At 43.8% G+C, this 11,211-nt stretch overlaps 1 protein-coding gene across 3 annotated transcripts in view; it reads right to left on the bottom strand.

The window, feature by feature from the left end:
* Positions 1-3,551: 3,551 nt before the first annotated feature.
* The window catches only part of IFRD2 (interferon related developmental regulator 2), a 10,989-nt gene continuing 3,329 nt past the window's right edge, over positions 3,552-11,211 (bottom strand). For 2 of the 3 annotated variants that reach the window (XM_072420338.1, XM_072420337.1), the window contains 11 exons: positions 11,065-11,181; positions 10,651-10,735; positions 10,449-10,573; positions 10,203-10,360; positions 9,186-9,236; positions 8,930-9,096; positions 8,355-8,460; positions 8,128-8,265; positions 6,901-7,029; positions 6,712-6,807; positions 3,552-5,598 (listed from right to left, as the gene is read on the bottom strand). In XM_072420338.1, coding sequence (XP_072276439.1) covers positions 5,518-5,598; positions 6,712-6,807; positions 6,901-7,029; positions 8,128-8,265; positions 8,355-8,460; positions 8,930-9,096; positions 9,186-9,236; positions 10,203-10,360; positions 10,449-10,573; positions 10,651-10,735; positions 11,065-11,181 — 1,253 coding nt within the window. In that variant the 3' untranslated portion in view covers positions 3,552-5,517. The remainder of the gene's footprint in view (positions 5,599-6,711; positions 6,808-6,900; positions 7,030-8,127; positions 8,266-8,354; positions 8,461-8,929; positions 9,097-9,185; positions 9,237-10,202; positions 10,361-10,448; positions 10,574-10,650; positions 10,736-11,064; positions 11,182-11,211) is intronic. The other variant, XM_072420340.1, reaches the window with a different exon arrangement.

The following is an 11,211-nucleotide window of genomic DNA, read 5'->3' as shown; positions in this document are numbered from 1 at the left end:
CTGGGGTCAATGGCAGATCCAAACCAAAAGAACGCTGGGTTAATGGCAGATCCAAACCAAAAGAACGCTGGGGTCAATGGCAGATCCTAACCAAAAGAATGCTGGAGTCAATGGCAGATCCAATCCAACAGACCTCTGGGGTGAATGGGCAGATCCAACCAATCGCTGTGGTCTATAGACAGATGTAACTGACCCTTGAGGTTTTCAATCTGTTCCCACCAACTGAAATCAGGTAATTTTGTCTCAGCATTTATTAGGCCAGTTTGTAAGTCTACAGCTGTGATATAAAAATCATCCACCAGGGGGCAGCAAGAAGTACATTAGTTGTCTTTATGAAAATATGGGACAGCACCATGTAAGCATGCAATAGTCATGTGATCAAGTTACAACAACCACAAAATGAGTTCTCATCCAAAATAAAAAATACCAAACTGGTCCATTACGTCTTAGAAAAGCAAAGTATCCCCAGGAAAAGCTTTAAAATGGCAGCCTTACAGGGTCCTAGTCCTATTGTATTACAGTGTTTGCAGTGTGCACAGCTTGTCTGTGGTGTCCATAGTTCACAGATCACCTGACTGGTTTTCTGGCCTAGCACCAGGGGAGAGGAGCCCATTCTATGCCCCCAATATTTGCCTTTCCATGACCATCTATTCTGATAAAAGTTAACCTTTCGCTAAGCAAATCTGAGAAAACTCTGCAAGCTGAATCATACCAAACACATCTGCCCCCCCCCCCTCCTCCGATCCAATAAAGAGCCCCCCTTCCCCCACACTACAAAATAGGGGTTTCAGCAGTAAGATTGCATACAGAGCCCTTCCCAGTTATCAATCGGGCACTTACCCTCCGGTCCAGGCGGTTGGTCGGCGTCCAGGGGCACATTGTGCAGGTCATTGATGGAGTCCACCTCCAGCAGGTAAACCGCAGAATGGGCATCAGAATTGGGGTCTTGGGTGCCCTCAGCAACAGCAGCAGCAGCTTCAGCATGAGCCATGATATGATGGAGGAGGGGTGAGGGGGTCACACAGATCCCAGAACAATGCAGAGGTTTGACCAGGGGGGAGGCCAAAAGTAGAAGATCTCTGCTATCTGCCTGGGGAGGCTATAAATAGCCCTGAGACCGCCCCCTCCCCTTTCCATCACAATAGCTGCCCCCTCACTGGGCAACAGACAGTCTATTAAAGGTGCATTTACATCCAACTTTGCTAAAAGTAAAATTTAAAAAACAAAAACATACAATTGAGGAAACTTTGTCTCCCCCCCCCCCCCCACACACACACAGTATACACCAGGGGACACATTACCTTCAATTCCAAATCTAAACAGACTTTTTTTTGGAATTTGAGTACTGTTGCCATAGTTGCCGAGAACAAACTTTGATATAACTAATATGTTACAGAAAAATAAAGCTGCCATGAGTTTATTGTTTATAATAAAGGGGATCCTCCTGTAATTGGGATTTCATTCATAAATCAGATCAGTGATGGAGAGGGGGTTAGGTGTCCCCAATGTTGTCACCACAGACCCCCCCCCCCAGGTGGGGGAAGGGTGGGGGGCTGCAGGTATACCACTTGTTTGGATAGTTATGCATTTCATTACCTGGAGAGGAATTAACACAACAAGAGAGGAAAGTCACACCAATCCTGGACCCCATTCATATATATGGATCCTTCACACCTCAGGTGGCAGCTGGACACAGACTGATTTTGGCCCCATTGTTTTTGCAGACAAAACGTTTTTTTACTTAGTTTTGGATAGAGAAAGGAATTCTATGCCTGGGGTCCCAGTACTCTGCAGGGCTTAAATATTCATTTTAAGGGTACAATGAAAAAGTTTTTACTCACCATACTCCAGATTGGGGGCGAGCACTTGGCGCCCATTACCAATGTTGTGCCAGCAGTCTCTGCCCTGGGGTGAATGTGCACAGCTGGGTGATATCAGCGGGAATTAATATGTATTATTTCCAGCTTGGACTGCGCTGCAGAATATGTTGGTGATATTTCAGTTTCATAATAAAACACTCATCATTCATCCAAAGAAACCCCACAGATAATAAAATCACAGGAGGCAAAAGGAAGTTTTAACATTTTATTAGGCAACAAAGGATTTTCACCAAAAAAATACTCAATTCATCGTATAAAACCCAAAAGATAAATAGATTGACAATCTTATATGATATAAAGTTTGGATTTTACAGATTTTGGGGGGAGAGGGGAGGAACTCTGCTTGGCCACTCCCACAGGCACCACAGCTTTATGAGAATGAGGGGAGTAAGAAAACAGCAGCGGGCATGCTGGGACTTACAGTTCCTCAGTGTGCAGAGGGCAGCAAGGTCCTCAGTCCTGTTGTACATAACCCTAAGTATGCAGACTTCTGTAATCGTATCCAACAACCATGGCGTCTGACCCCTTCAGCTGGTAATATGAATGTAGATAAGGAAACATTTTGGTGAATGTTTATTGCTGAAGAATCATTCAGCACATCAGAGCAGCCATCACACAGGACCTCAATCCCTAATCAAGTCCCCTTATTCTTTCCAAAAATAAATGCTGACCAGCATAGAAATTATGTTTGTGATATTCCAATGAATTAGAGAAGTGTCCGATATTCACAATGATTGATTCACCAAGTATGGGGGAGATCATATCCCTTAAACTCTACAACCTGCAGGATTTCCTATGTAAAGGGTTAATATGGAAGTTTTTTTTTACCAGCAGTGGAACAGTAAAATACAGATTTCTGCTGTGCAAACTTCATAATCTAAAAGTCCCCACACAATATAGAACCCCCCCTCCACCTCATTGGATCACCAAGACCCCCACCCCCCACAGTCCTCACCCCCTCAGCCAAGGTGTGAACATTGGATTTCATTCTCTCAATGGAGGACAATTGGCTTCCTTTCTATGTTTATACTTCCAGGTGGTTGGGGAATATTTGTGTGTAAATAAAGTTGACTGTTTTTTTTCACATTGCTAATGTAATGCAAATGGGATCAGACAAACCACTAGCACTAGAGGATGAGTGAATGTGGGGGAATCTGGGGCCATTCACACACACCCCCCTAGGGGGAATAAGTGATTGTGGGCAAATATGGGGCCCATCACACACACCCCAGAGGTGGAAGAGTGAATGTGGGAGAATCCAGGGCCAATCACATACAGAGGCTAAGGAATGATTTCCTGTCTCCCATGTTGAAACACTGTAGCAGCTCACAGCCTGGATCCTTTTCCCATCTACAAATGCCTCCCGCCATGCTGGGACTTAAAGTTCTTCAGTGTGCAAAGGGCAGCAAGGTCCTCAGTCTACAAATGCCTCCAGTAAACATTGTGCTACGAACCCTAAGCAATTATCAATTTTTCTATATGATAACAGTAGACAAGTGAATGGCACCAAATTGTGATCATCTCCTCCATAGGAGTGAATACCGGTCATTCCCGAGCAATTATCAATTTTTCTATATGATAACAGTAGACAAGTGAATGGCACCAAATTGTGATCATCTCCTCCATAGGAGTGAATACCGGTCATTCCCTGATAAATCAGATTTCTAGATGATATAACATTTGGGGGGGGGGGGGGGGGGAATCACTGTGCACGTCAGATTTTTTGCCAGCGACGAGCACAACCACTTGATATGTGTACGTAATTTGTTGAATGGGAAGTTAGTATTCATCTCATCACTTAATAAAGACCCACAGACTATTCAATCAACATATGGTGTGAGATCTGACCACAGGCTAATCATGACAAATACCCCCATGTGACGCTGTACATTTGAGCTTATACGGGGAGGAGTTTTCCCGCCATATTCAATGTGGAATTCTCCGGAGGAAGACATAACAGACTGCGCCTTACCTTACAAACTTTGCAAAATCCAACCACCACCTGCAGGTTCTTTAGACCTCACAATATCAGATTGCATCGGTTTGTTGTTAAAGCTTTGTATCAGCACTGAATCTTACAAACTCCTCCAGAGCAGCAAATAGCATTTTTTTTTTTTTATTCAGAGGAAATTGGGGACAAATTGTGATGAACGGCTACCAACAAGCAAAAACTGGCCATGGTCCCAAGTAAGTAATCCCCGTTATGGGGCCCAAATCTTGGTCAATATATCAAGAGGTGAATGAAATGCTACTAAGAAATAAAACACCTCATGTGATGCCTAGCACCTAAACCATTAGGCTACGTACCCAGTGCACATCGTTCATGGATGCATCCTGGTAGATTCATGAAGGATGGTAATGGATCCATGAACGATTGTAATGGAAGTGAAGTGGGAGAAAGCGCACCAGGGTGCCATGGGTGTTTTCCCCCCTCCTCATAGAGCAAAACTGCACTGTATGTACAACGCACATTCAGTCTTTTGTTGTTGGAAAGGATTGTGAAAGATAATTTCCAATGACAATTATTGTGTACACACGTTCAATCTCAGGTTGGTCACACACGCAATAGTTTGTTGTTGGAAATGAAATTTTATGATTCTTTCCAACGACAAAAAAATACATACAGCACTGCTCTATGAAGAGGTGAGGAGAAAAAATGATGGAGCGTCCCGCTTCACTTTCATTAAAATCGTTTGTTGTCTGTCGGTCTGCCAGGACAGTCGCTTGAACAACGGACAACAAGCGCTGTACACACACCAGATTCTAGTCCCATATCAGCCCTGAGGCGATAATCGGATGAGAATCATGTGACGTGCGTACATAGCCTTAGATGGAAGGCCAGACAATAATGGCCAGGCAGTATTGGTTTATGACCTTTTACTGGAGTCCTGGTCACCTCCCGCCTTACATACAATGCCCACATTACATCCTTATACAGACTTTTTTTGTCTTCTCCCTTAATCCTGCACAAAAACCCTGCCACCCCTACAACAGATATAATGACTTCCAAATTGATGGCCTGTAGTACCTTTGTTGGATGTAGACAGCTCTAGATCATTCACTGGTAAATGAGGACTCAGCATTTGGGTTAGGACACAGCCAGAGAAGTTACAGTCCATAAAAATTCATCCAAGTCTATCAATAACTTATATAATACATTTAGCATCAGCAGAAGACCTACATCATGTTAAAAAGCACAATAATCCTGTTAAAAATAAATCCTCTTCCGTACTTCATTGGTTGTAAAAGGTTGAAAAATTCAACCAATATCTGCACGCAGGCCAAAGGGCACTGCATGAACTGCTGAAGTATTGGCGTCAGTCCCAGGGTGCAGAGGAGTCACAAATTTTAAAGCACCACATGGAGGGGCCAAGCAGATGCTGTAGTGTCCGCCTTCAGGTGAATATTAAAAAAAAAAAAAAAAAAAAGTTTTAATTAAAAAACTTTTGGATCAGTCTGTGCTTTGCAGCCAAGTCTCACCTCTCTCACCGAAGAGTTCAGGTCAAAGCACAAATCTTCAAGTTCACCAGCTGGTAATTAATTGATACTAAATATATAAGTCTTTAATGGGGCCCCTAGAACTTGGGGTCCCCTATGACAGTGGCTGGTACAAGATGAAGGAAGGGAGGGTGGGTGACTATAGGACATCTGCTCTCTTGTCTCGTAAGCGACTCCTGGCTTTAGTTCTTGCTTTAAACGCAGCAGAGTTGTACATATGCTGAGGGGAAAAGAAAAAGACATTTTTAGAAAGTATTCCAATCGCAGATCACATTGGTGATAGAGGCCGCAACCTCTGGAAATAATGTGGCTGCAGCGTGGGCAGGATGGTTCACTCAACCAAGAGGTTAGCACTCTGCCCTTTGCAGCACTGGGTCCCAGGTTCAAATCTTGGCCAGGACACTATTTGCACAGAATTTTTCCCTGGGTTTGCATAGGTTTCCTCTGGGTACTCTGATTTCCTCCCACATTCCAAAAACATGGAGTTAGGTTAATTGGCTTCCCCACAAAATTAGACCTTGAACTGTAATAAATACATATGACTATGGTAGGGACTTTAGATTGTGAGCGCCTTTGAGGGACAGCTAGCCACATGACTATGGACTTTGTACAGCGCTGCATAATATGTTGGCTCTATATAAATACTGCTAAATACTGCTACAGTGCCTACAGACCCACAAACAAAATCTTTCCAAAAACACAAAATGTTCAGAAGGAAAAATAACATCCAATAGCGATCCTGCATTGTTCATTCACACAGGCTTGAAAAGGTTAACTACAAGCAGCAGTTTGTACATGGGCCACTGTAGACAACATCAGGAAACACATCCTGCAAAATGCAGCCATCAAAACAATGCAGCTAGAAAGGAACTGGCTGCAAAGAGGATGCAGGGAGTACATTCATCTAACGTGAATAGATTTCCATTGCAATGTTATGGTTTGGATCTGTTCTCCTTGTACATCTGTATTCTATATCACAGCTCTGATTGGATTTAGGGATCATAGTAGGTTTTAGTCTACATACACACGTCGGATGATTCTCGTCCGATAATCTCCTCATGGCTAATAAAAGTAAGGGGAAGAGAGCACAGCAGGGTGCCACTCCGTCGTTCTCCCCCCTCCATACAGCAGAACAGCTCTGTATATACAGCACTCTTTCATGCACCGTGGAGTCTTTTGTCATTAAAAAGGATCCTAAAAGGATTTTAGGACATTTTTTGCACATGTGTACCCAGCCTAACTTTTACTTCCCAATTTGATCAGGCAAAGTTCAGTTTTCTAGTAAAATGCAGCCAATTGCAAAACAATTTATAGCGTCTGGGTTTGCTCCTACCTTTTCTACCCGGGAGATTTTACTTGCTTTGATGGCGGCAGCATCCAGGACAAGTGGAGCTCCCAAGGAGAAGATGTCACGCAGAACTTCATTGTGCTGATGAGAAAAATTATTTTTCTTTAGGATAAGGACATTAAAATTGTGTGCTTGGTATCTGCTTGTTGAAGTTTGGAGATTTATCGGTGTTACCTGTAAGTGATAGCGAATGCCAGAGCCCAGCGTTTCCTTAAAAGCACTGTACGTCCTCCTGCGTACCCAGGTGTCCACATACATGACTTCCAAGCCAAACTTTATGGTCTCCTCCTGGCACTCACCACTCTGCACACAAGAGACACGTCAGAGTAATCCCACAGCAACTAATGAGATGTCTTTGTTCCCCAGGTTTATAATAACAATAATATCTGATGTTTTTAGGTAATGATTATTATACACCACTTCTCTTTACAAGGTCCCCTTTTTTAAATCCCTTTTTAAAGTCTTAAATCCATACACTTCATTCATTATTATTAAAATGTATTTATATAGCACCAACACATTATGCAGCGCTGTACATTAAACAAGGGTTGCAAATGGCAGATACAAACTCAGGAGGAAGAGAGGACTCTGGCCCATGGAGCAGAAAGTAGGAGCAGGCTGAATAGGAAGAGGAAGACCTTTCCATAGTCAGGGCAGCCCTAGGAAAGTATAGGAGCTGTGCATGTAACGAGGTTATGAGTGAGGAAGTCATTAGTAGGTCAATGGAGGAGCAAAGAGAGCGGCTAGAGGGGTATTTTTCTACCAGGTCAGAATGGTAAGTGGCACAAGAAGTGTAGAGGGATTTTAAGGCAAAGCACAGGAGCTTGAATTTGATTTTGAGGTGAAATGGAAACCAATGAAGAGAACTACAAAGAGAGGCAGCAGAAGAGGAGTTGTGGGAAGGCTGTGTGTCAGGTAAGTAGGTGGGAGGGGTGTGTATTGGGTAGGTAAGTAGGTGGGAAGGATGGATAAGTCTGGCTGCAACATTCATAATAGATTGTAGAGGAGAGAGTCAGGTTCGTGGAATACCAGTGAAGAGGATTTTACAGTAGTCCAGACAAGAGATGTACTAGGAGTTTTGGGGTCTCTGGGGACAAGTAGGGGCGGGTTTTGGAGATGTTACTCAGGTGAAGTAACAAGACCTGGAAATGATCATAATGACTACAGACGTGTGCAGGGGATATACTCCACATAAGCATTGTAAGTAATTTCTGACAATGGTCTTCAGTGAATGCCTCACAGTAAGCCATCCTACTCCAACTCCGGTACTACCACAAACCCCTTTTACTATTCCCACATTTTTACTATGGAGGTTACCACTGCCCCCAACCCCAGTACAGGGTAAAGCGTTGTCACAATATCCAGAGGGCTTTTAAAGCAACAGATTCCATTGTTCCTTACCTCAATATAATGCAAAACGTCTCGGAAGATTGAACGCTGTTTGCGGCGGTCGGTTTTTGCCCGGTACTTGTTGCTATCAGTGGCTAATGCTTTCAGTGTTATGCACAATGTGTCCACATCATCGTAGTCAAAGTCATCCTGCAGACAGAGAAATTATGAATTTGCCCCAATGGAGACAGGATAGCAAGAAGGAGGGAGCAGAGTAAAAGATCATCGAGGCATTTTACCTCTAAATCGCGACCCAGCTCATACAGGAGGGCGAGGCTTTCCCCGCCAGCGATACGCAGGCTGACATTCTCACTGGAAAGAACTCCAGAAAAGTATGGGAGGTGGCTAGGAGACAGAGGGGTCATGTGACAGAGTTGATACAAATATTCAACATTTGAGCAAATTACATGATTCAGAAAGAACTGAGTGTTAGGAAAGCAGCCTACATAGTGCTCTAAGTTCTTTTAAACTATACAATGCATGAACTTCAGAAACAGTAACAAGTTTTGCTGTAGGAACAATACCCCTGTTGAATACCTGTGCTACCCCACCACTCCTTCACAGTCTACAGGTTACATCCACTCCAGGTATAGGGGAGCAAATGATCTCCTCTCCTCCCAGGATGTAGTGCTAAAGCCCAAACATCACCTCAAAAGGAAGAGGTTTAAACGGGCAAAATGCAAGAATTCAGGAACCTAACAGCATGATCATGTCTTACTGACATATTGACACACAATGCTTGAGAAATGGTTTCCCTTTATGTGATTGGTCGAGGCCTGCAGCACCCTCCGCCATGCCATGAAATGGCACTCACCTCTCCAGTGCCTTTTGTATCCGGCTGGCAGGGCAGATAGTCAGCAGCAGTGCCCAGGCCTGAATGGCACAACACACTAGGCCTTGCAGACTGGCTGGAATGCTATTATTTTCAGAACATAACAAGGTGAAGACATTCTCCAGACAGCTGAGACTGGAAGCCAAGTCCTGTAGGAGAGATTGGAATTGGTCATACCACCATTATATCTCGAAGTGCCCACCATCTATCCCAGATGTGTATGACTAGAACACGCTACCTCATCATCTGTAGCAGCGATGTAACAGCAAATCCCCAGCGAGGTGGCACACTGCAAGAGAATCATAAAACATTAATCAACAACCCTATACAGAAATTCATTACAGAACCCAATTCTACAGAGTTATAAAAGGGCAAAAATCTAAATCTTTAGCTAAAAAATCAGCTGAAGAACAGAACATTTTAGTGTCTGGGGCTTCTTTGCTCCATTGTAAAGTTTTAAATTCAAGTGAATGTCCTACCAGGGCAGCTTAGCTAGGCTTCGCTAGATATTGTGTTCTGCAGCAGTTATGCGTCAACTGAGATTTTACTGCCCCTCAATCAGGAATCCAGAATCATGTGGTGGAACCAGTTATACAGAACAATTACCCTTAAAATCAAAAGTCCTATCCAACTGCTATAAAAAGGAGGCTTGCTCCAAAAAGAGGAGAACATGCAAACTCCATGCAGATAGTGTCCTGTCTGGGATTCAGACCTACAATTGAGAAGCAAAGGTGCCAGCTTGGGAGCCATCCATTCTGTCCTAACACTTTTGGGCAGCCAATTATAATGAATGAGCCGGCAACACACCAAAACATCTATTAACAAGAGACATGCAGCATTTTTCCAAAGCAGCACACTATAGTAAATGGAGGTGTTACCATACATATGGGACTGTGCTGTGAGGTCTTAAAATGGAGAACGCATCTTAGCAGAGAAATGTCAGCCCTTAGAGGAGCAGTGTAGCTCAGTATGCAGCATATAAATTACATGGGGCAGCACGGTGGCTCAGTGGTTAATTGGATTCTCCAAAAAATTTAAATTAGATTGTCAGCCCCATTGTGGGACAGCTATTGACATGACTATATACTTTGTACAACACTGCGTAATATGTTGGCTCTATATAAATACTGTCTAATAAAAATTTCATACTGCCCAAGGTTCCTTAACAGGTAGAAGGCAGGCATAGGAGGCCCCTATTTCTCTGTAACCCCAGCACCCCCTCTGCCTAATTCTTGCTGCCATTGCGATGACTTACACTTTGTCGGGCAGTCACTCCAGAGCTGGAATCGGTCAGAATGCTGATGAGAAAGTTCTTTGCACTGCGGAAGACTTCTTCGCCCTCGGGTCCGGATCCCAGCTGGATGCAGAGAAGAGACAATACTGTGGCGGCCAGAGATTGCTCCTCCTCCTTCCCTGAGAAATAATTTGAGAAAAAAGTGGTCAATAGGTGATAGTAGCAGGCATATTGCCAGCTAATTCCTGCACTGCCAGGCTTACATACCTTTTTTCAAACAACGTTCCAGAGAGTCTGTGAGTGTCATTCTCCTCTCCGTCAGGAAATCTCCGAAGACCAGGGAGGACAGAGCAAGACGTAGATTCCCAAGTGCTGTAAGCCTCGTCTTTGCACTGTGAGGAAAAAAGAAGAGTAACGAGTCAGCTGAACTCTCCAAATCATTACGGGACCCTTCTAATGCTTTTATCACCTCTTGTCCAGCAGATTGTCTATATCTTCTTTCAGTTTATCTTCCCGCTGCTCCTGATAGGACTGGAAGTCGGGCGCATCGCTGCCTGATGGGGACAAAACACAAGACGGATGAGGTCTGATGGGTGTATAACTGGAATCCTATATATGAGGTCACATGTCCAATCTAACATTCTGTGATTGGCTATTACTTTATTGAGCTCATCGGGAAAAATAAATCAACCAAAAGGCTCCCCATACAAATGAGTAAAAGTGGAGTTATGTTTTATAGACATTCACACAGGAGGAACTACAAGGGAACTACAATACATATCATGGGACGAGTCAAGGTGTGCAGAGGATGATGGGATTGTGATCTAAGGGCACACAAGTCGAAACTTTAATTTAACAAATGACACATTATTGGGGCACTCACCTGACCCCTCCTCTGCCACGCTCACAGTCTCACTTGCACTGCTGCAGTGACTGAGAACTTCGCTGGCTGCTTCATCATCGCTGGCATCAGAATAGGCGCGTGTCCCCTGCTGGGACCCTGAGAAACAAATTGAACAGGTATAAAGCT

The sequence above is a fragment of the Pyxicephalus adspersus genome, chromosome 8 (assembly GCF_032062135.1).
Source record: "Pyxicephalus adspersus chromosome 8, UCB_Pads_2.0, whole genome shotgun sequence".
Classification (NCBI taxonomy): Eukaryota; Metazoa; Chordata; class Amphibia; order Anura; family Pyxicephalidae; genus Pyxicephalus; species Pyxicephalus adspersus.
Note: the sequence above shows the minus strand (reverse complement) of the source record. Positions and strands in the feature narration are given on the sequence as shown.